A 26,360-nucleotide genomic window follows, 5' to 3' on the forward strand; every position below is an offset into this window, starting at 1 on the left:
CGTGCTCGCCGAGTCGTGCTCGCCGAGTCGTACTCGCCAAGCCGAATCGCCGAACCTGGGCGAGCCGAGCAAGCTCGCCGATTCATGCGCCGTCTGATTCCACCTTAAGGGGTTATACCTAATCAGGCGGCCGAAAAAAGGTGAATGTATGTGAATTTTTTTTGAAAAAGTGGAAGCATATATTCTTACAGAACACTTTGCACTTAAAAGAACAACATTTAAAGAACATTTGGTAATTTTTTCGTATAAAAATATTTACGTTTATAATAAAGTAACAACCCACATCCAAGAAGCCTTTTTAAAAATTTGATTTTGCGGTGAGCACTGCCATTCGGAACCAGATTATCTAAAAACAAAAAAGATTTCGTTAGTATATTAATGTATCTTCCGATTGACGGAGAGAATTTTCCGAAATATTAATTTAAAACAAAATGGCAGCTATTTAAAGTTGAATGCCTGATTTTTTCGTGCAAAAATCACGCGAGATACATTAATATACTAACGAAATCTTTTCTGTTTTTTGATTTTAGATAATCTGGTAGTGCTCACCGCAAAACTAAATTTTTAAAAAGGCTTCTTGGATGTGGGTTTCCGCTTTTTCAAAAAAATTCACAAACATTCGCCTCTTTTCGGCCGCCTGACTAGGTATAACCCCTTAAGACGACTACGTTAGCGAGGGGCATTCGTGAATAGACATGTATGTAGGGGAAAAGTGGGATAGTTGATCATAGTTTTGTTCATTTATTAAAATGATAATGGTTTGCTTTGTTTTTATTTAATTATGTAATTTGTGATGTTTAAAGTGCTCTCAATATACTTGTACAAATTTGAGAGCTGAAAACTAATTTTAATGACTGAATTTCAACATTTTCTGGCAGTGACGTAATGCACAAGTATCCCCCACTGAAAGGGAGACTTGATCAAAAGGTTTAGGAGACTTGATCAGTGAACTTTAACAGTAAATAACACATTAACTTTCTAAAAAATATTTATTATCTTCGTCAATAACATGAAATAAAGGGAATATCATAAAAAGAAAGTAAACTATAACTAACTTAACAGAATTACTGAAAAAATTGATGACATAAAACAACATAATTGCATTATTAAAAGACATTTCATTTAGATATCATCTGATTCAGATGATGATGAAGAAAAGATTTTCCTTCTTACTTTCTTTGCCGTATTTTTCTGTTTCATTAGCCGTTCTATGGTTCTTTTTGGGGCATTTTCACCTGCTCAAGTATCCCACCTCACACACTGATCAAGTATCCTTCAATGCACTCGATTTGTAAAAGGTGAAAAATTAAACTTACACAACGTGAAGTGTTGCGATAATCCAAACATTACCACGATAGCGTGACAGCAGGCACAATTTGCCAATATACAAATTAAAAGACTGATGTGATCATGTATCCCCGCTGAACAACTATCTCACGTTTCCCCTACATAGGGGAGAGATGTCTATATCGTACCACTTAAGATATTTTACGTTATATTTCATATTTGGTACTGATTTGAACGCAAGTGACTACTGGATATTGTAGCTTGATTTTTTAAGCACCTACTATTATATGCTTAACCTATAGTTCAGACCAAATTAATTTGTTCCCTGATAGCCAGATCTGGGCAGCAGAATCTGACGTCAGAACTGCAGTAGTCTGTGTCCGCATTTGGCTGCGTTCTGATGTGCAGAGCCTGAGGTGCAGTGCCTGATGTCAGATGGACAGCAGATCGCCAGCAGATCGACAGCAGATTTCGCCGTCTGCTAGGCACAGCAACAGCGCCATCTGAGATCCAGAATTACCAAGCAATTGCCTACAGATGGCGCTGTTGCTGTGCCTAGCAGACGGCGAAATCTGCTGTCGATCTGCTGTCCATCTGACATCAGGCACTGCACCTTAGGCTCTGCACATCAGAACGCAGCCAAATGCGGACACAGACTGCTGCAGTTCTGACGTCAGATTCTGCTGCCCAGATCTGGCTATCAGGGTTATTAATCTTTTTGTGACATGCTGTAAAAGGTACGATTTAGGCAACCGGTCTCCTAAATCGTACCCCTCGGTTTCCAAAATCGTACCTCTTGTAAAAATAGCGTAAATAACAAATAAAAAAGAAAATATTCAATATAAAGTAATGATTATTATATAGTTACATATACATGTGTATATATGTAGATCACATACAGGTCGCAATAACCTATGTAAATGATATTTGTACATAACCTATATGACATAACCTCTTCTCAAATCCTTAGTACGATGGCAGTGGTACGATTTAGGAAAGAGGATCAATTTATTTCTAAATATCGATTTAAACTTTCTAATAAATGTAATATGTACATAAAATGAATGTAAAATATTCTACATTAAACCCGCTTTCAGAAAAATACAAAAAATACAGGATAAAACTGCATTGTTTGATTATTATCAGCTAAGATAAACTAGTAAAAAGTTACATCAATCGTACCTTATGTTTTTAAATGTTTATAGCACGCACAAAATAGGGTGTAAGCTGCAAAGGTTTTGTTTCTATCCCTCATTTCGCATTTACTTGATATTTTTATCATCAGGTGTCATTTATATTCATTAATTACTGAGAAATTGATGAGGTACGATTTAGGTGACCAGTGCGATATTGGCAACTCTCCCCTATATCTGACCACGACGCATTATAGCTTTCTCGAGGAATAAAACGTTTCAAACGATACATTCGTATTTTTGCATTTATAAAGATGAAATCGGGGGTGTTCGAGGCTCGTTCGAGGCTCATGCAGATCGTCCACAACAGTCCCCATGGGCACCGATCCGAACGAGAACAAAAATATTCCGAACACGAATAAAAATATTGCAGCAGCTAGTACTAGTTGTATTGCGCTGTAGGTACCTGTTGTAGGATGATTTATACATTGCTCCAAAAAATAATAAAAAGTAGAAACGTTAATGCATACAGAAAATATAAAGTAACAGGTATAATGAAATTTTATACGAGATTTGAATGTTGAAATAGGAAGTAATCAATTTAAGCGGACTTTTTTACAAGAAGAGATTGTAACATATCCTAAAAAATGATTTGGCTATTATTAATACACTCATTAGGGTACAAAAAAAAATGTATATTTCATGTTTATGGTCTTGATGCATTTTCTAGATCGGGCTTAGTGCAACGGTGCCAAAAAGAGGTGCATAAACGGTAATTATGAAATTTACTCACAGGATTGTTTAAAAACAAAAATAAAAAATTTTTGTCTAAAATATATCCCCACAAAATTACCTTTTTCAAAAAAAGGTACAAAAAGTGCGCCAAGTATGCGCGCGCGCAGACGAACAAAAAAAACAATCGTAAATTTATTAATGTGCTATATTTAGCTTTACAAAACTAATGATATACAAAAATTGCGCCAATTATAACAACGACTATTTGTACAAACAATCGGATTTAAATTGAATAAAAGATTCATCATTAGAAGCAACAAAGAAGATAATAATATTAAGCAGATATATTTTTACAGAAATAAATATTTAAATACCAATAAATATTTTATTCGAAATACTTGGCGCTGCGACACCAAAAAAATGTTAATTGTCTTGGTATAAATAATAAAATAAGACAAAACACCACTGAGACAAGGAAGAAAGAAAAATATTAATGCAATTTATACATATTTATTCAGTTTAGCAACACCAATTCTCAGCGCAGCGCCAAGTGTTTTGAATAAAATATTTATTGGTATTTAAATATTTATTTCTATAAAGATACATCTGCTTAATATTATTATCTTCTTTGTTTCTTCCAATGATGAATCTTTTATTCAATTTAAATCTGATTGTTTGTACAAATAGTCGTCGTTATAATTGGCGCAATTTTGGTATATTATTAGTTTTGTAACGCTAAATATAGCACATTAATAAATTTACGACTGTTTTTTTTTTGTTCGTCTGCGCGCGCGCGTATACTTGGCGCGACACACTACCGTGTCTCTTGATATCAAGGGCTAGCGCATTATCCTCTGTTGCGTTAAAAAGCATCGCAACTACGATGATTACTGCACATTTCAACGAAATAGTCGAAAAACGGGTAATTTTACGCATAAATATGCAGATAAAAAAACTCGTATTTCAAAAAATTATGTTAGCGGATGATGCGATAGCGAGTTCAATTACGAATCAAATGCTTCACGGATTTTTTGAATCGGTTGATTAGTTCTTCGGAAATCGTTGTTACTGTTAGGCGTCTTTTTTTGGCAGTGCTGCACTATAACAATAAGCGTCACCTATTAGGAAATGCATCAAGACCGAAAACATGAAACAACATTTTTTGCATCCTAATGAGTGTATTAATAAGAGCCAAAAACATTTTTTACGATATGTGAGGACCTCTTCTTGTAAAAAAAATCATAAAAACCACTTATTTTTCGAGTGTTTTGATGGGAGGGTCCCCTTAGAAAGTGAATAAGAATATCGTGAGAAGATTTTTTTGTTAAATTAAATTATATTGAGCATAAAGTTGCAGAGCAAGACACTGCCTTCAGAAAACCCATTACACCTGAAGAAAGATTGACAATTATTTTTAGATTTCCTGTAACCGGTGATTCTTATAGGAGCTTACAATGTATCTTCTCAAAATATCTAATAAACAAGTTATTTCAAACATTATATCAGAAGTGGGTCAAGCCATAAATGAGAGTTTAATTCACTAAGTAAATCTAAGTGATTTATTAATCGTTATAAATAGAAAAATATTTATTTAACACGTCTATACATTGTATTGGCACGCGTCGAGTCCAGTGCGAACCGATTGTTCGCCGAGCTGCTCGGGTCGATCCACTAGTTGTCGTCTTATCAAAATGAGCACGCGTTCGGGTGATACGATGGGTTGGTTCTTATCGTCAAAACATCTTATGGAATTAAAGGCAAACCACCCGAACCGACAGATCGGCCCGAGTTCGCACGGTGCTCGAGGCGTGTGGATTCACTGTATAGACGTTTTCGGACGATACCATGATTAATAAATTACTTACCTTTACATAATGAATTAAACTTTCAATTATAGCGTCAAGTATGGCAGTTCTGGTATACTTTTTTAAATAACTTTTTTAGATATTTGGAAAAGATATTGTAAGCTACTATAAGAATCACCGTGTCACGTCCGGGGTGGTGGACTTTGGGACTGTGACGATATGGGGTAGTATAGGAAAGGTTAGGCACGAAGGCCAGCTTCGTAGCACAAGGGGAGATGGAGTTTTGGCCACGAAGACCAGCTTCGTAGCACAAGGGGAGGTGGAAGTTGAGGTACAAAGACCAGCTTCGTTACACAAGGGGAGACGGAAGTTGAGGCACAAAGACCAGCTTCGTAGCACAAGGCAACCAGGGAAGGTTAAGCAGTAATCGCGCACCGGAGTGACACCCGTTAGACGACTGATGGTTTGAATTTACTGCTGCATTGAAATAAAAAGACGCGTGTTATATTTCTTTACAATAGGCGTAGTTATATGGGCATGCGGGACTTAAGGGGGGAGCCTGGTGTAGCGGATCGAAGAAATCGATTTTTTTTTTTTGCATAAATCAATAGTTGAACATCACGACAAATATGTTCCCAAAGCCGCAAAACGAAATTCGAAAAATTAAAGCGGATATAGCCGATTTTGCTACGGAGCGCCAGGCTACCACAAAACTTGAAATGTGTTTTTCTCGAAACGACAGTTTTATACTTTGCGGGCAATGTAACTAAAAAAATATTCAACCAATCAACTTGGCCTTGTGCACGGATATTTGTGAACATTTTCTTCACAGAGCTAAGTTATTGGTATAATGATATTGTTTAAATAAATAACTTTTTTTACACATTTAAGGGGGGGGAGTCTAGTGTAGGGAGTCGAAGAAATCGATTTTTTTTTTTTGCATAAATCAATAGTTGAACATCACGAAAATATGTTCCCAAAGCCGCAAAACGAAATTCGAAAAATTAAAGCGGATATAGCCGATTTTGCTACGGAGCGCCAGGCTACCACAAAACTTGAAATGTGTTTTTCTCGAAACGACAGTTTTATACTTTGCGGGCAATGTAACTAAAAAAATATTCAACCAATCAACTTGGCCTTGTGCACGGATATTTGTGAACATTTTCTTCACAGAGCTAAGTTATTGGTATAATGATATTGTTTAAATAAATAACTTTTTTTACACATTTAAGGGGGGGGAGTCTAGTGTAGGGAGTCGAAGAAATCGATTTTTTTTTTTTGCATAAATCAATAGTTGAACATCACGAAAATATGTTCCCAAAGCCGCAAAACGAAATTCGAAAAATTAAAGCGGATATAGCCGATTTTGCTACGGAGCGCCAGGCTACCACAAAACTTGAAATGTGTTTTTCTCGAAACGACAGTTTTATACTTTGCGGGCAATGTAACTAAAAAAATATTCAACCAATCAACTTGGCCTTGTGCACGGATATTTGTGAACATTTTCTTCATAGTACTAAGTTATTAGTATAATGATATTGTTTAAATAAATAACTTTTTTTTAGACATTTAAGGCAAAATTTCGTTGGAAACAGTGAACTTTTTATTCAAGAGGCCGCCATTTGTTCATTTTGCATCTTTTAAGTTTCAAATTTCTTCATTCTGTGCGTACACTCATAAACTAAAAGAAAATTGTTCGATTTTTGGTTTCAGATGAAACCAAAAGACGCTACGTTGCCCGCAGTGCAATAATTGCGTCGCCAACGGACTGGGCATAACTTTGTTATTTGCCGCTCTTTTTTAATAATTTTTTTTTTTTGTTATATACCTTAACCTGTTAATACAATATCCTGAAAGTTTCAGAAAGATCTATCAAATACTTTCTTTAAAAAAAATTCCCGAAAAATGCCTCGATTTTCATTTAGTTACACCAGGCTCCCCCCTTAAGCGAAAGAAAGCCTTGTAAACACTATAAGAACTCCCGGCGTTCGCGAAGCGAGGCCAACAGTTGCGACGGTATGTTATGATTTGGAGTGTCCGAAGGATCGATTCAATAATTCGAAACGTTGTTTAAAACAAAAGCGTCAATTATTTAAACGCATAAGGTTAAGCCATGCACTATTAATGCGATAGCGGTAGAAGTATTATAATAATGCGTGGGACGTTAAGCATTAGCACATAAACGTGTATATAAACGGTAATCAATAGTAATATAGTAATATATATAATAATAATAATAATAATAATAATATATAATGCTAATATTATATAGTGCTAAATTTTCTCACGCATGTATATATATATATATATATATATATACATGAGGTGCGTGAAAATTAGCAATAAACAAGTTTAACATAAATGCAATGGGCGTGAGCAATAATATAATATAACGCGGTAAGCGTTAACAATGACAGTAATATAAAGCGATAAGCATATGTAATAGAAAATAATATAAAGCAAGAAGCGTTAGCAATGAAAAATAATATAAATGAATATAAATGGAGGCGATATTTACACTCGTAAAATAAGTAATAATGATAGCTTACAGTCGATGTCGTTGGCGTGATAGTCCTTTTTCACTAAATAGCACTGAATTTATATAATACTAATTACTGAGATTTCAAGGAACGCGTCGAAGTGACTCGCGTAGCGGGTTTTACCGAACTAGCTGTGCGCGGTCCATGTGGCCCTGGTATTTATTATATGGTGTGAAGGAATGTCAGGTATGCGGGGAATGTGCGGTATGTGCTATGACTCATGTTTCAAATATGTGTTACGTAATTAACGTGTCTTGATGATTCATGCGCGAAATATGCGTCGCAATAGCATAATTGGGGCGTCTTTTTGGGGCTTCGAAAAGGGGTACTCAACCCACTGGATGGATTTGGGGGTTTTTGATTGGAGAGGTTTGAGAGTGGCTTGTATTTGATTTATCGCGAAGAGGGGTGAGACGTGGTCTCGAGTTAAGAGGGTTTTTTGGACGAGGGACTTGTTTATGTACGAGGGAGGAGATCGTGCCTCGAAAGCGAAGAGGGGAAAGGGGGATTTCGTAGTTGACCATCTCGAGATGGGACTGCTAAGGTGCATCGTCTAGATCAGAGCTCGTTCAAGGACAAGCGAGTCCGCCAACGGAGTGGGGAGTAGCTGGAGTAGTGGGAGGGGAGCGTTTCAGCGTGTAATACACAGGTTCCCACAGGAGTCTCCAGAGTTTGACGCTCCGAAAATAAGGCACATTTTGGGGAATTTTTGAAAGAAAAGTATTGAGTATTATAATTCCAAACTTTGTACTTTTATTAATTGAAATTTAAAAAATGTGTTCAAATTTTTGTATGCAATAATAGTAATTTGGTTCAAAGTTATAATGGTAGTAGTAAGAGGAGTTTGAAAAAAAAGTTTGCTGCTGGCGAACATAATTTTGGCTGTAATCATCTGAAACAAAAAACGCAAAATCTTTCTTAATCTATATGAGTGTGGTTATCGTATGACTAAAATGAATGAAAAATATTGAAAAGCATAAAAATGGTGTATTTCAAATGAAAACTTACAAAATTTAAAAACTCAAAAAATTACTTCATTCTAGTTCATACGATAACCACACTCATATAGATTAAGAAAAATTGTACGTGTTTTGTTTCCGATGACTACGACAGCGAGAATCATGTTTGGCAGCATCAAAAATTTTTTACACCCCTCTTAATGCTCCCATTATAACTTTGAACAAAATTATTATTATTGCATACAAAAATTTAAACATATATTTTTCAAATCTCCATTAACCCTGCGTATACTGTACCTGAGTCAATTTTGACCCACCGCTTCAGATCGCTAACGCACACAATGACGGATCATAAACATATCTATATGTATATATATATATATATATATCTATATGTACACGTTCAGCGGCATGAGGCCAATTCACTCTACTGTGAGTAAGGAAGTTTCGCTTCAAAAATATTCTGACTACATTCTCGTGCAGTTTTTGAATTGATTACTTCCTATTGCAATATTAAAATCTTGTAGAAATATTTCATCTCATTGTCAGCTGTTAAGTCAACAGTCGCCGTAGGGAACGTTTCAGACCTGCGTCACCGACAGAAATTTTTCAAAACTAACTGAGGGAGGGGATGACCTTCAGACATGACCCACCTCCGAAAATTTTTCAGGCTTGACCTACAGCAGAAATGTTCCCTCCCCGCGCCGATCTACCGAACCAATATAGCAAATGACGAATCGATACCACACCTATAGCGAACCAATGCCGAGCCGATATGCCGAATCGATACACGATTCCGTATCTTTAATCTCCACAAAAGTACCTTTTCTAAAAAAAAGGTACAAAAATGCGCGCCAATCCATACCTACCAGATTCTGACGATCGCAGTCGAAAAGAGAAGGAAAGAAGGAGAAATCCACTTCGATCGTCAGAGTCTGGTAGGTATGGAGGGGGGCCGTTCAGCGTACCAGCAATGCGGAGGAGCCCCCGGTGGCTCGCGAGCCACCAGTTAGTCAACCCTGCTGTAGGGGGTGATTCTACAGGGAAAAATAAGACGAAACTATAGAATAACCATTTCTTTAGATCGCGATATGTTTTCGTGAAAATTGACTTTGAATTTCAGCTAAATACGAGTACCTTTTAGGTGCCTGAAGGGGCACGCGGAGGTAAGGCGAATGCGTCTAGCTGTCTATAGAACAGATTGGCGGGGGGTGGGCTGGACCCCCGTTAGAACTCCGTGTATGCATACACTGTATGCAGTTCAAAAAAATAATTTGTAAAAAGAATTAACAATAATTTTTTATTATTGATTCGAAAATAAATACACGAAGCTACAATTTTAGATTTAGGGTCCACACCTCCTTTCTACCCCTCCCCTCAAACCTCGTGTCGATCGGCCACTGGGGCCAAGAATATCCGGAATATTTTCTAAATAACAATACTATATATTTTGATTAAACTTTTTACATTTTATTAATCTACACTATACTTACACTTACACTATAATTTCCACTAGAGATTCCCCCGAAAAGAAACATTAAAAAATAGAGAAACCCAAAGTGGCGCGTGTTTGAATAAAAAGATCCGATTTTCACCTATTTTTAACATCGGTGTTCTTCAATTGAAAACAAAACAATCGATAAGTATTACGTATATGTTGGGGTCCACTAGATTGAAGTTATAGAAAGATAACGCAAAAAAAATTCGACAAAAGTCATCTAGTTTTCTTTTATTCGTGCCTGCCAATTTGAGAAATGGTATTTCGAGAAAATCGCGTTTAAAGCATTGTATTCGCCCTGAATACCTAACGTAGATCGCGTGAAATGTTTTGCTTCTCAAGTTTATAACTGGGAAAATATTTCGAATTTCTTTATGAAATTTTTAATGAACATTCTTAAGATGTTATACCGTCGATTTATACATTAAAAAAAAAGATTGTTTGAAGACTCAAACCCACAAATACCCCTTAAGGTAAATTCACACGCCAGTCCCAAGCCGCGAGCTTTCAGTGAAGAAATACTGTATATCGATTATCGAACGATGGTTTGTCACTATCGCGTACCCTCTCACCTATCCTCAGAGTTGGGCAAAAATGTAATCTAAATACAAATTCCAAATTACGATTAAAATGTAATTATGTAATTGATTACATATTATTTTCTGTAATCGTTAATTTAGGTACTTGACAAAATTGTGGTTACCGATTACAGATTAACGATTACAGATAATAATGTGTAATCAATTACACAATTATATTTTAATCATAATTTGTAATTTGTAATTAGATTACATTTTTCCCATCTCTGCCTATCCCCAGTCTCTCGCACTCGCTGCGGCGGCTACAACGAAAGTAATGGGGATAGAAATGTTCTCTTAACGCAACGGAAGACTCGTCCTTATAACGGGACAACATTGTATGTACACCTCTGTTGATTTGTAAAACAATGGAAGCCGTTAGTAAAGAATATTTGCTGGTTGTCCACTTCGATTCGAACTATATTATGGTTTAATTTAATTCTGTCGCAGACTCCACGTTATATTAATAAAAGAAAAATATCGATACACAAGAAATTTCTTATTGCTAAAAAAATGGAGCCATATTGATTATTAAGTTCAAAGTGCCATATAAGCAAATAAATGTAAAATAAACCATGATTATATTTATAACGAGGGGATTTCCTATATTCATTTCAGATTACTTTGAAATTCTTAAAGAGATTCCTACTTATTTTTCGAAGAACTTTTTGCAAGGATGTCCCGTTTAAACTTTGACAACGTAGAACTGTGCGAGGACACGGCAAAAGATATTGACATAATAAAGACTATAATCGACACGAAGAACGATGAAGAACCGTTCTGCATCCTAGACGTCGCTAACATGGTACAGAAGCATCAGGATTGGATTAAAAAATTGCCAAACGTTGTGCCACATTATGGTAAAATTGAATTAATATATATTTTACTTTAATTCTTGTTTTATAATTCGGTCATTCATTGGATGTTATTATAATTACAGCTATCAAGTGTAATCCAGATCCAACAGTCATTAAGGTCTTGGCTGCTATGAATGCTGGTTTCGATTGTGCTTCCGAAGTATGTCTACTCCTGGCGTCTTTAAATAAGAGTGATGAGTTTCTTTAATTTCATGGCATTTATTCTTTCATACATTCGAAACAGAGTGAAATAAGACAGGTGATGAAATATGGAGTAACCGCGGAAAGAATTATCTTTGCGCATCCAGCGAAACTACCTTCCCATATAAAGTATGCTCGGAAAATGAACGTCCAGAAGATGACTGCCGACAGTGAGAGTGAACTTGTAAAAATTAGTGAACTTTTCCCAGAAGCGAAGTGGGTGAAGCAACGAATTAACAATCATTGCCCATTGACGAACTATGTTTCGAATAATCTTTCACCTTTCTAATGATTAACAGATTAGTACTTCGCATCCGGTGTGATGCCATCTCGTCGCTGGTACCTCTTGGATCAAAATTTGGCTGTGATCCGAAAGAAGAAGCCGTTCGGTTGATACATCTTGCGAAAAGTCTTAATCTAACTTTGCATGGATTCAGCTTTCACGTAGGCAGCCTGTGCGGTGAATTAAATGCTTACAGTAGAGGTATTTCAATGTGCAAACGATTAATTAACATAGCTAGAACAATTGACTGCAAAGATGTTCAGTTGATCGACATTGGGGGTGGATTTTCTGGTGGCACCGACTGCCGAATTGACAAAGTGAGCCTGATTATCCTGTACCTACATATCTTTATCACCTTATTCGTTATCAAATTTCACAATTCCGTTTTTATTGTTAGCTTGCCAGTGTCATTAACGATGCCATTCAGGATATAGACCCTAGCATAACAATTATTAGCGAGCCAGGACAGTATTATGTGTCATCGGCAATTACTTTGGCATCGTACTTGCATACAAAGAAAGTTGTTCCCATGGGAGAGAAAATGATACAAATGTACTACATGAACTGTGGCGTGTACAGTTCTTTTATATGTGAATTGTTCAACTTGAAGTCGAGAATTCCAATCCCCTTGCACGAGGTATCGGTATTATTGCATATTCCAAGATATTATCATTCGACTATACTCCCTGTCGTTTAAGAAAGAACCTGCCGACCGACGAGTTTAGACCGATTCTGCGCAGGTTGACGCTCATTGGTGCCGGGAGAAGCCACTATTGGCTGTACCCCCACCAACGCTTTTTTGGAGCCAATGAGCTCATTCTACATGCGCGAAACGGGTTCCTTCTTAAATGACTGGAAGTATAGAGTATTGTAAACAGTAATGTTTTCTACATGGAATGTTTATTTGTACTTCAGCCAAGAAACAACGGGAAATTCCTTTCTTATCTTTGGGGCCCAACATTGTGCCCCATGGACTGTGTATTGAAAGATGTGTTGCTACCAGAATTGCAGGTTGGCGATTGGCTAATATGGAAGGATATGGGAGCGTACAGTGTGTCTTTCACTTTTCCATTTAATGGTTACAAAGCACCCACAGTGTATCCATTTGTGAGGAAAAGTCAATGGTCCGTATTGTTCTTTGAATTATTTACATGACATAGATATAAAACGAATTTATCGTAACATATATTTAACTATTAATTGATTTTCAGGAAAACTATTGTTGCACACATATGAATTTAGAACAGAAACCGCGGGTATCGTATTAATTTGTTGTAATACTACCATGATACCAGTGGAGGGTGGTGGGGTATGGGGGTGGAAGGAGAGAGAAGAAAAGATCCAGGAAAGATATATAAGGCGGACGCTGGAGATGGACTGGAGGACACCGGGATATATGGTGAGGGAGGAGACGAAGAGGAAAAAGCTGAGGGCGTGGGTGGGAGGAAGGGCATGGAGGTACGGAGAGAAGTTGGGCAGGGGAGAGGGAGGGGATTCACTTTAAATAAAACCGTGGGACACGATATTTCATAACAGGATATAAATCACTTTAATACAGAAGCAAACGTCGAAATGAATTCGTTGTTAGAAAGTTTTACTTCGCATTATTGGAACAAAATATTTTAATTGCGGGATACAGATTGTAATGTGACCTAAAATCGATAAACTGTAGTTGATGATGTTCCACTTGCCAACCGATACTTCAACTTCTGGTTGCACAAGGTGCCCCACGATTTTATTTAAAATGAATTATTTAAAGTAGCGCTGTCCAAGGTCGCGTACGCGTAAGCTCGGGGTTCTCCCACTCTCGTTCGCGTTGTCAGGAATACCGCGCGATGCTAAAGCGGAAATTTGGCAACGTTGCATGACACTAGAACCGCTGAGTTATGCCTAGTAACATGCAACGTTGCCAAATTTCCGAAGGGAAGTCGTTTTGACGCCTAGTGTATTGAGTGCATAGCCTGCATAGTTAGTTGCGCATGCGTACTTGTCTCTTTACGTAAGCTTTGAAATACGTACCCGCGCGCTACATTGGAATCATTCGAGTAATACATATCGAGCGCTACTGACGTCAGTCTATAATTTTACTACAATGACAACAAATACAGAGCTATGTGTGAATACATATTCTACTTTTAAAACGTGTATTGAATTTTAATAAAAGTGTTCGCAGTCAAGAGTTATGATGTATTTAAAAATGAGTCTCATATTCGGCTACTTTACCCTACGTATTTGGAGTATTCGAATTTGAAATACAGAAGGGCACGTAAAGGGATAAATACGCAAGCGCACATTATGTGCATTGGCTGCCCTGCGTTCGATTTATAGTAGTTGCTGCACGCATCAAGCGCTAGAAGGTGAAGGATTCTAGGGAATTCTACGAATTAGGTTATGCAGTCTATTCACTCACCATATGAACTACCAATCACCATTGCCTGCAGTCTATGTACTCAATGCACGAAACAGAAGGCACCCCAGGTATAGGCATCGACGAAGTGTAGGATAGACCTATCACCTTACCAATGTTCGTGTCACCACCCAAACTGTGTTATCGACCCATAAATCGAGGACTGAATTTAGCGGCCTCTGTTCATGAACAGGGTCCAACTCCGGAACTACTCTGAAATGTGTTGAAATGCTGAAAGGTGTGTGCGTGCTTGTATACGTGTGACTTATTTAGAGTGAGAGCTTGACACAGAGGGCAGGCTTTCGTTACACGAATGCGTATACGTTGAGCAGGCTGAGCGCACACGAATGACGCTTGCGGAGGGGTCGAAAGTGCCATGTTTCTTCACCAACTGCTGTGCTTAGCTTAGCCCAATCCACAGTCGCAAAGATGCTATCGAAGGAACTCTTCCTCGTGGAGAGACACCAGAAGAAAAAGGGTAGTCCGCTGACTGCGAATGACCCTGCCTGCGTTGTCTTCCTTTCAAATTGGAGACGGATCTCTTGTCGTTTCGGAATGTACACGCGTTCGAATTTCAAAACAAAAACACGCGTTGACGTATGCCGTGCGAGAGAAAGTGGGCCTGGGGAGGAGATACTGTTATGAAGAGGACCTCTTCAAGAGAATGATCGTTTGGGAGGGATGCAGGGTAGATTGGTTAGTTTAGGACTAATCGGACTTCAAGCCCACCTTCTCTCGCACGGAATACGCCACACGTGCTTTTGTTTTGATATTGGAGCACGTGTACATTCCGAAACGATAAGGGATCCGTCTCCAATTTGAAAGGAAGACGACGCAGGCAGGGTCATTCGCAGCGAGCGGACTACCCTTTTTCTTCTGGTGTCCCTCCACGGAGCGTATTGCCGTCGTCGCGTAATCTCGTGTTATTTTTTAATACAGCAGCGATAACAAGAAATGTATTCACCTTATTGTTCAGACCTAACCCGGACCCCGATAATCCCCTTTTATCGAATATAATATAGTACAACTGCGTTAATACAGTTTATTGTGAACAGAATATTGAGTTTTTTTATTGCACCACTAGTCGACCAAGCGCTCCCACCTACCTGAAACAGGCGCATCGCGAGATGTTTGTCACCGTGCCTCAACTACATAGAGTTTTTCAATCTCCGCCAATTAAAGAAGCTTAAGGGGGTAGACACGTCACGTGACCTGGCCGATTCGGCAGGTCGGTATTACAGCATTTTTCTGCACAAAAATGGTAATACCGATAGATCGACGATTACCCGGTGAACGCAAGAGGGAGTTGTTTGCTATTTCTGTATTCTATTCTGAATAAGGAAATAAATTCTCAGCTGTTCCGTTATACTTATAAAAATTTAAACGGAAAGTAGGCTGGTACTGTAAACGTAGAAAATTCATTGTACATTTTAATTACTTGAAATGTGCTTATGCTACAATATTCTACGTTAGCAGTACGGAATTCTAAGTGAAAAGGGAAAATAGATGAGGGAATGTCCCCAGAAAATGAAATTTGTTAGGTTAGACATTTTTTTACTAGCAAAGCACCGAAACAGAACATGAAATACACTTATTACACGTCCTCTGCAGAAAGCAGTTATCAACAAACATTATATATACAAAATTGTATTGAATGTTGAATTGGGCTAGTGAAAATGCGCAGACTGGATGCGCGTGATTATTATGTGGTCGGCTCCTCGAAGTGACAGAAAATATAACCTAAATATATGCTATATGACAACAAATGTTTAGTGGCTATTTCGTTCTTTTACGAATCATTTGTGAACTTTTTAGCATCCTTTCAAAACATTATTATTACGCTCCAACAGTATCTGTAGGAAATCGGGTATAACATATAGGTTATATTTTCTGTAACTTCGATGACAGAAAATCCGTTCATGAAATCCGCTACTGAAAATGCGCAGGCTGGATGCGCGTGATTATTATGTGGTCGGCTCCTCGAAGTGACAGAAAATATAACCTAATTGCTATACCCGATTTCCTAAAGATACTGTTGTGACGTAATAATAATATTTTTAAAGGATGATAAAAAGTTCACAAATGTTTCGTAAAAGAACGAAATGGCCACTAAACATTTGTTGTCATATACCATATACTTAGGTTATATTTTCTGTCACTTCGAGGAGCCGACCACATAATAATCACGCCTGCGCATTTTCACTAGCCCAATTCAACATTCAATACAATTTTGTATATATAATGTTTGTTGATAACTGCTTTCTGCAGAGGACGTGTAATAAGTGTATTTCATGTTCTGTTTCGGTGCTTTGCTAATAAAAAAAATGTCTAACCTAACAAATTTCATTTTCTGGGGACATTCCCTCATCTATTTTCCCTTTTCACTTAGAATTCCTTACTGCTAACGTAGAATATTGTAGAATGAGCACATTTCAAGTAATTAAAATGTACAATGAATTTTCTACGTTTACAGTACCAGCCGACTTTCCGTTTAAATTTTTATAAGTATAACGGAACAGCTGAGAATTTCTTTCCTTATTCAGAATAGAATACAGAAATAGCAAACAGCTCCCTCTCGCGTTCACCGGATAATCGTCGATCTATCGGTATTACCATTTCTGTGCAGAAAAAAATGCTGTAATACCGACCTGCCGAATCGGCCAGGTGACGTGACGTTTCTACCCCCTTAAGCGACTTCATGTCAAACAGCAAAAAAATTGTAATCGCGATGTTCAATCGATTTTAATTGTTGTTCTTTATTAAAGAAAGTGGAAGGATGATCATATTGAGGACTGTTTGTGAAAACTCAGATAGTTGTTTCGTTTTAAAAAATTTGTGGCCCTGAAAAGGGCCAATGTTATTCTAATCGTCAAATGATTATTTCTTCGCCGAAGCCTTTGCAGCTTTGGGTGATTTGGCGGTCTTCGGTTTTGGTATTTTTGTCTTAGCTGCTGGCGCCTTCGTAGCCTTCTTTGTCTTCGACAGATTTTTTGTCTGTGCTACTGCCTTCTGTTTTGCGGCTGCTTCCGCTTTCTTTGCAGCAACGGTCTTCGCTTTCTTCGGCGAAAGTAACTTCTTGTGTTGCATCACGGCTGGTTTCTTAACATCAGCCTGTTTTTTCGACACTGCGGCCTTTTTCGGGGTCATCTCTTTCTTCTCAGCTGGCTTTTTTTCCGTCGTGGTCTTCCTCACCGCTCGTCTGGACTTCCTCTTGGTCTCTGGACCCTTCGAGGGGGCACCAGAGAGCTTGAACGAGCCGGATGCGCCCTTTCCTTTCGTCTGCATAACTGCACCGGAAATCACGGCGGTTTTCAAATATCTCCTGATAAATGGAGCCAGCTTTTCACCGTTCACCTTGTACGTAGATGCTATATACTTCTTGATAGCCTGCAACGACGATCCCTTGCGATCCTTCAGCTCTTTGATGGCAGAGTTCACCATCTCCGAAGTTGGTGGATGCGAAGACTTTGGCCGTTGGGTCTTTGCCGCCTTTGGTTTGGCGGCTCTCTTTGATGGAGTCGCATTCGCCAACTGATTTTCCGCCGTTCTTGCGTTCCCAGAGCTACTCTTATCCTCCATTCTTAAAAATTATACGACAATCGTATAAAAAAAGAGAATATCAGATAAATTTTATAACAATCCGTTCAACGATTCCGCTTCGATATATGAGAATTAAACAACGCTCGGTGCTTAGACTCTCATACTTGCTGCGACAGCACGGACCACGGAGGAAACCCCCAACTCTGTTTCTGATTTCACGTTGCCGAGAATCCGAGACTCCCTGGTGCATCCTACCGATTTAAACCAAGATTCGTCCTTTTATTAGCATTGATCATGTGCCTAAATGATTAATTATTGTCGGCAGTATCTCACACTATCGTCGTATCCCACCTTCTGCCTCAGTTTCAACCATTTCATCCTGACGATCTCACGGAGACGCATGCTCGTTCTCTGGGACAGGGTAGACCGACGCGGAAAATTTGTTAAAAAGTAGGAAAATGTTTAAATAGGCATGGCTTATTTTCTAGAATCGGATGCCCTAATGTTAGAGCTATTAATTGATATTCGAGAATCCGCGACAGGTAACGTATATTGGCGGGAATTTGAAGAGTTCTACGCGGTGGGAAATACAAAGATCGAGAGGACGCAACAGGAATGGACGACGTGATATTCGTTCGAATATTAAAATGAAATTATAGTGGAGTAGCAATATGAACGACACTTCAAACATTGATTTATTCGAAAAATTACTCGTTTGCAAATGGGAAATGTAGCTCATTTGTGAGGCGATTCCTTGGAAACTACGCCGTTACGTTGAAACCGATGTTTCTTCTTCAAAAACAAAAGTTTATGCAGAAATGTGCCGGTGGTTATGAAAATAGTGTAATTCAAAAAACCCCCAAAAATTGAGATTTCTCTTATCTTATGTTACATTGATATATATTTCAATATTATGAAATAATTGTTGTAAAATAGCCATCAAGTAAGCAATTACATGATAGTTTCGCTTTCATAATGAGCTGCGACATTTTCATGTTCATTTCGATAGTGGCGTTAATCATTTGTTCTCGGTAAGTAATTTGTGAGGAAGGAAATAATTGAAGGCTCGGATGCAATGAGGGGACTAGCGCTCGAAAATGGGAAGAATAATTGTCCAAACGCTAAGAAAGATTGGAAAATTAAATGTTGTTAAACTGAATTTTAAAAAATATATTGTTGTAAAGCTCGTCACGATACACACATTTTTTCAACATTACTATTCGAGCTAAAAATTATAAACAACAAATTTGTCATCGTCCAAAATCATTATTTCTTTAAACATAAATTGCGATAATTTGAGTAAATATTAACGGATCGTTATGAATTTAAAAAATAAATTTAGAAAACTCTAGCGAAGCCGTAAAATGTATGCACAAAACCCTTATGTTAAGAAATGTAACAATATTTAATTAAAAAGTAATACTGGACATAACCAATGCTTTTCAACGGTCGCCGTTAAAAAATATCAAAACAATTTTGAGGTACATGTAATTTGCAGCGACAAAGTTTTTCGCGTATAATGCGTTCACTCGCGTTGACTGTTACAATTATTTATGAATCAGTGTGAAAATTGGTGAAAATCTTCCTTGTATTTTAGAAAAAACTTTGTCATTGCAAGTTATATGCACCTCAAAATTACCCCGATACTTTTTAATTAAATATTATTACATTTGTTAACATAAGGGTTTTGTGCATACATTTTACGGCTTCGCTAGAGTTTTCTGAAGTTATGTTTTAAGTTTCATAACGATCCGTTAATATTTACTCAAGTTATCGCAATTTATGTTTAAAGAAATAATGATTATGGACGATGAAAATTTTTGGTTTATAATTTTTAGCTTGAATAGTAATCTAAATACAAAAAATGTGTGTCGCGACGAGCTTTACAACGCTATATTTTTTAAAATTCAGTTTAACAACATTTAGTTTTCCAATCTTTCTTAGCGTTTAAACAATTATTTTTCCCATTTTCGAGCGCTAGCTCCTTATTGCATCCGAGCCTTCAGTTACATATTTTTGTGTTATGTATTAACCTTAGATGGGAGCAAGAAAAGGAAACAGAAGGAAAGCGAGAAATCTACAGTGACTCGCATTAATATCCGGACACTTTTTAAAATCGCATAACTTTTTTAGAATTGGTCCAAATGACTTGAGTTTTGTTTGAGAAGCTAGAACGATTAGTTTGCTAAATGACGTATTTGGTCGTTTTGAAAAAAAATGTATTTGGTCGGAATAGCGAAAAAAATAGTAAAGGTCGATTTTTAAACTTTTTTTTTGTGAGCTTGTAATGAAAATTTAAAAAAAAACATTTGTAGATTGCAGTAAGTTGTATACGTGCCTAAACTTTCATCAAAATCGGCTAACGTCGCTCCGAGCTACAAACGTTTAAAGATCGCAAAATAAGGTCGAAAATCGCTGATTTCGGGAATTTTCGCGATTTCGGGAATTTTCCCGATTCTCGACTTTATTCTGCGATCTTTAGACGTTTGTAGCTTGGAGCAACGTTAACCGATTCTGATAAAATTTTAGGCACGTATACAACTTACTGCAATCTACAAACGGGTTTTTCTGAATTTTCATTACAAGCTCACAAAAAAAAAGTTTAAAAATCGATCTTTACTATTCTTTTCGCTATTCCAACCAAATACATTTTTTTTCAAAACGACGAAACGCGTCATTTAGCAAACTAATCCTTCTAGCTTCTCAAAAAAACTCAAGTCGTTTGGACCAATTCTAAAAAAGTTATGCGATTTTAAAAAGTGTCCGAATATTAATGCGAGTCACTGTACTTAATTGTGCTGAAAACATGAGAAGAATTGAAAGAAGTAGTGGTAAAACATACATTACGAAAAATTGTGAAATTGGCAGTGGCAAAGTATTGAAAAATAAAAATTCCTTTTGTTGGACAAAATATTTGAATTTATTAAATTGTGAAAATTGAAAACCTACGTTTCAGCACTTTTGGTATTTGGGAGACATTCAAAGGTTTAAAATACTCATTTTCGTACAAGTTAGTCATACAATTTTACAATAATAAATATGTTTGACATTAGAAGAGCATATATGCTGTGAAATAGTTTGTTCAATAATGGAAAAATATTTTTTTATACACCAAAACGCAACAGTCTAAATATCTCGAAACAAAAAATGCATGACTTACACCAGTTTCATAATCAGCGGCACAAATGTGCATTATGCAATTTGAATTTGAAACGAAATAATGTTAGTTTTATTGAATGGCTCGATTACTATACATTAAATTACGAAATACGATGATATAACACGATATATGAAGAATAACTTGCCAATTTCGACGACACAATAAGTCTACTGTATCTATGGACATGTATTTACGAGCTTGGATGTATGATTCCTTCTACATGAAAATTAATTAGAATAAGTTTTAAAGCATTACAAATCGTATTTCAAGTAAAACAAAGTGTCATAAGGAATACTGGATACACAGAATAATAATAGAAGGAATGGTCTTTTACGGAACATGTCCAGTTTGAAACTCTGAGTAATGTAGACATGACTCACACTATTTAAGACGAGATCCACTATCAACCGCTTAAAATATGAATGAAGTGAAATGGTAATCTAAACGTATGTACCTTCCAGTTTTTACTAGGGTTGCCGATCTGAGATCGATCATTTGCACCGTAATTTTCGATTTTTTGGATCGATTTTTCAGTATACATCGATGATATGGAATCGACCCTTGAGAAGCAGAAATCGTGTTCCGATTCTTTATTATTTATAGGTATAATTTTTTCGCATATTTCAACTGAATTCAAAAGTAATCTACTGGCTGCTTTCCACTTCGTGATTATACATTATACTGCTATATTTACCGGCTGTTATTTTTTATATTATACAATATTTTGATTTCGTTGCATTGCAAATTGTTGGAAACAGGCAATGTTATACTTCATGAGAGGAAGACCACATGTTGTATGTGGAGCGAGCGAGTTTATGCACATGCGCGTTTCCTTTGTTTTACCTAGGGCGAGAAAACGTGCACTACTTACTTAGCCTTCAATGAATTTAAGATACCTAAATGTTGAATCGATTTCTTGGAGATCGATTTATTGCAAGGGGATTTTTTCCTGAATCGATTTTTCATCTTCTGATTCGAATCAGTCTGAAAAATCGATACTTTCTGAAAAAATTGGCAACCCTAGTTTTGACTAATAATAAAGTACAGGAAGTGCAGTGTATTTGGAATACCAGTTTGTTTAAGACGAATAAAAAATTACAGCAGAGGATGGGAACAAATAAAACTGCATAATATCATAGGAAAACTATTAAACTTTTATATTTTAAAGTCTCAGTAATAATAAAAAACAAAAAGTAACTGAAACTTTGATCTAAATAAAATATAACAGGAAGTATCGATTTCGTTAAGGTGCAGGTAATTTGGAATAACGCTATTCACTTTATAAACTATAAAAAAACATATAGATAATAAAATTATTTTCTTTTATGATCTAACCAGGCTGAAAAATCACAATATAGGAACAATCTTAGATAAATAAAATACATAAAAGTAATATTTAAGTTAAACGATTTTATTTAACATTCAGTAAAAACTAAAAAATTTAGTGTAGTTTGAATAAAATCGTTTAACTTAAATTTGTTTTTATATATTTTTGTATTACTTACTTTTTAATGTCTAAGTTTTATTTGTGGTTATAGGCTGATTTCAAATCATTTGGATTTGTGGTTATAGGTTATATTTATTGATGACTGGGTAATTTTTTAAACCACTTGGGGTTATTTTTCATAATTTTTTATTGTCGTCTAAACTACGTACGCCTGCAAAGTTTCAAGTCTATTGGATAGTTGGAAGTGGGTTAAAATTGAGTTTCTAGATTTGAAGCAAACATGAAAACAAACAAACATACATATATACAAACAAGCAGAAGATCGAAGCTGAATAAAATCGTTTAAAAGTCCTTTAATAAATGGCCAGCACTGGCCCAAACCAACGCGGCGGTAGCCATTACTCGTGAAAGAAAAGCATCGCTAAGCTTTGGAATATTCCAAATTACCTTCACCTTCAGTATTCCGAATTAGCAACATTGAATCCTAAAATTTCATGCTACACTTTGTATTCTCGAAATTATCGCAAAACTGACAGGCAACCATAGAAGGAACATAGAGATGAGTAGATTAAGTGTTTAACTCTAAAGTTTCGACATATTCTAACCATGATTGGAACGATTGAATAGTTGCTGAAAATGTTTTGCAGACTGACGCTTTCTTATTCTGCAGATTAAGTCGAAAATGTTATAATGACGGTTCATAAACAAATATCATTAGTTAACAGGTAATTAGCCCCTATTATCTACGGTGTTACAAATTAGATAGTGTTAGTAGCTTCTTAGATACTTCGGTATTCCAAATATGCTGCACTTCCTCTAGTAACCATGCAGATCATGTTTTTAACTTTAATGCTCTTATAAGTGATGAACAGTGTACAAACAGGCATAATGCACAAAAAAGTTTAAACTACAGTATTCTAAAAATATACAGCGGCGGAATCCTTGCTAAAAAAAATTATGTTCATGATTTTAATAGCAAAATGGATATGCATTTTACTCTCCATTGCTTATCCGATGCGTCAAATTATTGTTCTGTAAGTATAGTTACGATTATCCTACTGAAGAACTATAAAACATGTTTGTTTCGCGTACCTATATAAAAGTTCAATCAACAAGTAGTAATACACTAGATATTTCCAAGTTATTCCTGTGAATTTCTGAATGGGAGTTAGTTACTATGGGCTGTTTTAGTACAGCAATGCTCAACTACAATGAAAATATGAGCTATCCCAATATTCATTGAATGCTCTGCTCTTTAAGGAATTATGTTATTGGTTATGGTAGGAGAAAGTATTTTCTACCTCCGTAGCCATTGAAACACCCTGCTCTAAATATCTGGGTTTTCGGTAAAACTGCTACTTTTATGAGCTATAGTGGGATAGTGGGATATATAGTGGGATTGTCGTCAGGTACATTTTTATAGTTCAAACCAATGTTAACCTCGTCCGAGTATTTGGTGGCCCTGAGAAGGGCCGATTTTTGCTGCGTCGTGGTATATGATGGGACAATTAACCGCCAAAACCGTACAAGGTTCTGCCTTGTCGCTTCAAAGCGTACACGACATCCATGGCAGTCACAGTCTTCCTCTTGGCGTGTTCAGTGTAGGTTACAGCATCGCGGATAACGTTTTCAAGGAAAACCTTCAACACGCCTCTGGTTTCTTCGTAGATCAATCCAGAAATACGCTTCACACCACCACGACGAGCGAGACGACGAATGGCTGGCTTTGTAATACCTTGGATGTTATCACGAAGAACCTTTCTATGACGCTTCGCTCCTCCCTTTCCCAAACCTTTTCCACCCTTTCCACGGCCAGTCATATTGATCGATAAAAGTGCTCCGTTTCACGGTTACTTGTGAAATGTGCTGTTGCAGCCGGAAAGCGGAGTTATTATATAGTACTAGGAAGGCTGAACTCCCACCATCATTTACGATCCAATCAGACAGCACCAAGGGGAACATCCCCTCCACTTGTGTGCCGACCAATCAGGTTGTGGTTAGGTCTGGGTTGAAAGTGCATATAAGCGACGCAGTTTTTGGCTTCGAGCAAATTCGATTCCGATTGTGAAACGAAAGCGTTTTATCGTATCAACGCCAATGGCTCGTACCAAGCAAACTGCTCGCAAATCAACTGGTGGAAAAGCTCCACGAAAACAACTGGCGACAAAGGCAGCACGTAAAAGTGCTCCTGCGACTGGTGGAGTGAAGAAACCTCATCGCTACAGGCCTGGAACTGTTGCCCTTCGAGAAATCAGACGTTACCAGAAGAGCACTGAACTTCTGATCCGGAAACTTCCGTTCCAACGTCTGGTTCGAGAAATTGCTCAGGACTTCAAGACGGATCTTCGTTTCCAAAGCTCCGCTGTCATGGCTCTGCAGGAAGCTAGTGAAGCTTACCTTGTTGGATTATTCGAAGATACCAACTTATGCGCAATTCACGCTAAGCGAGTTACCATCATGCCTAAAGACATCCAACTGGCACGTCGCATTCGTGGAGAGAGAGCTTAAATTTTCTCTACTCTAACAGCAATCGGCCCTTTTCAGGGCCAAAAATAATTCCGAATGTAGTAACCTGAGGTTTCAACAACATTATCATTTTGAGAAACTCCAAGCCTGAATAACGTCATCCCATTCTAGGAATTTACAGTACATACGCCTATGGCATGGATACATTCCCATGGAAAGTACTTTTATAGCTTCACAGGCCATTCGAAGGGTCGGAATTTCTGACCTGCGGAGGGACTGTTAGGTGGAGGGTGGTCTTTCTACCAAATGAAAGGTTCACAACAGAAAGGTTCCTCACAAGTCAAAATTCTTTAACGGACCTTAATCCAGTTGTGTCGCCCAAATCCTTGAATAAAGTTATTTCAGCTATGTACATTAAATGTACAGAAGTATTCGGATACCCTTTACAACAGAATAACTTTTTTCAAATGCCTGTCATGAAAGTTTAAAAACTCGTTTGTAGATTTAAGTATGTTGTATACATGCTAAAAATTTCAGCGGTATCGGTTAACGTACGTATGAGCTACAAACAGTTAAAAGTGGTAGAAATCCCAGTTTTCGGCCTATAATTGTAATAAACCTAAAGATTCTTACATATTTCGATGCCTGTTTCTGCATCAACCGATTTCGATAACATTTTTCAGTATGTATGTACATATTGCAGTAATCATTTTCGTGTATGTCGGGTTACCAAGTTTCAACACACATGTTTTTGACAAGGGAAGAACCTGAACACAGTAATTCAAAAAATTATAAAACATTGTAAATACGTAGGGGATGTCCACCTAAATACGACGCAATTTTTTTTGCTGCCCAAATTCACTCTAAGCGGGTGAAATTGACTCGTGAAAATCCGTTTGTTTCTATCTTGTGTTATAACTCGCAAACCGTAAGAACTGTAAGAACTATAATTTACCAAATGATAGTCCTAATTAATAGATGTAACTTCTTCCTGAACACTTTTTTTCTGCCTACTACAGTTCGCGAGTAATAATACAAAATAAAACAAATCAGGGATCAATTGCACCCTCTTGGAGTGAATTTGGGCTGCAAACAATATTGCGTTGTACTGAGGAGGACATCCCCTACATATTTACAGTTTCATAATTTTTTGAATTTCTGGGTTCGAGATCTTCTCTTGTCAAAGGTATGGGAGTTGAAGAATTTGGGGCTTCTTTCGTACAACTGTTGAACTATAAAAGATATCGAAATGCAATGTGCGCCGAAAAATGAGGAAAAATTATTCCCTCTTAATCATGGATAATTTAACGTATTTTACGTTTACTTAATTTTTCTTTTATCAATTTATTAACCATAATTGTTGTGAAAAGCTTTTGCAAATTGTTTATTTGATACTGTATTTAATGCTCTTTTCAAAATTCATCGTGTTGATAAACAATATGTTAGTTGTTTTTGTATCAGTAC

General features: G+C 37.0%; 4 protein-coding genes across 4 annotated transcripts; 2 read left to right on the forward strand and 2 right to left on the reverse strand.

Annotated features, from left to right (window-relative positions):
• The first annotated feature begins 11,117 nt into the window (after window positions 1–11,117).
• Window positions 11,118–15,283, forward strand: LOC143369053 (ornithine decarboxylase 1-like). Its single transcript, XM_076812467.1, has 7 exons — window positions 11,118–11,395; window positions 11,476–11,552; window positions 11,637–11,809; window positions 11,893–12,193; window positions 12,274–12,513; window positions 12,792–13,000; window positions 13,088–15,283. Exons 1-7 carry the CDS (start codon window positions 11,212–11,214, stop codon window positions 13,110–13,112), a joined length of 1,209 nt encoding a protein of 402 aa, XP_076668582.1. The 5' UTR covers window positions 11,118–11,211; the 3' UTR covers window positions 13,113–15,283.
• Window positions 15,284–17,014: 1,731 nt separating this feature from the next.
• On the reverse strand, window positions 17,015–17,940 carry LOC143369393 (uncharacterized). Its single transcript, XM_076813268.1, has one exon. It carries the CDS (start codon window positions 17,860–17,862, stop codon window positions 17,161–17,163), a length of 702 nt encoding a protein of 233 aa, XP_076669383.1. The 5' UTR covers window positions 17,863–17,940; the 3' UTR covers window positions 17,015–17,160.
• Window positions 17,941–23,890: 5,950 nt separating this feature from the next.
• On the reverse strand, window positions 23,891–24,294 carry LOC143369400 (histone H4). The gene has a single exon (XM_076813287.1). It carries the CDS (start codon window positions 24,248–24,250, stop codon window positions 23,939–23,941), a length of 312 nt encoding a protein of 103 aa, XP_076669402.1. The 5' UTR covers window positions 24,251–24,294; the 3' UTR covers window positions 23,891–23,938.
• A 175-nt stretch (window positions 24,295–24,469) lies between these two features.
• Window positions 24,470–24,986, forward strand: LOC143369396 (histone H3). Its single transcript, XM_076813272.1, has one exon. It carries the CDS (start codon window positions 24,528–24,530, stop codon window positions 24,936–24,938), a length of 411 nt encoding a protein of 136 aa, XP_076669387.1. The 5' UTR covers window positions 24,470–24,527; the 3' UTR covers window positions 24,939–24,986.
• The last annotated feature ends 1,374 nt before the right edge of the window (window positions 24,987–26,360 follow it).

The sequence above is a fragment of the Andrena cerasifolii genome, chromosome 5 (assembly GCF_050908995.1).
Source record: "Andrena cerasifolii isolate SP2316 chromosome 5, iyAndCera1_principal, whole genome shotgun sequence".
Taxonomy (NCBI): domain Eukaryota; kingdom Metazoa; phylum Arthropoda; class Insecta; order Hymenoptera; family Andrenidae; genus Andrena; species Andrena cerasifolii.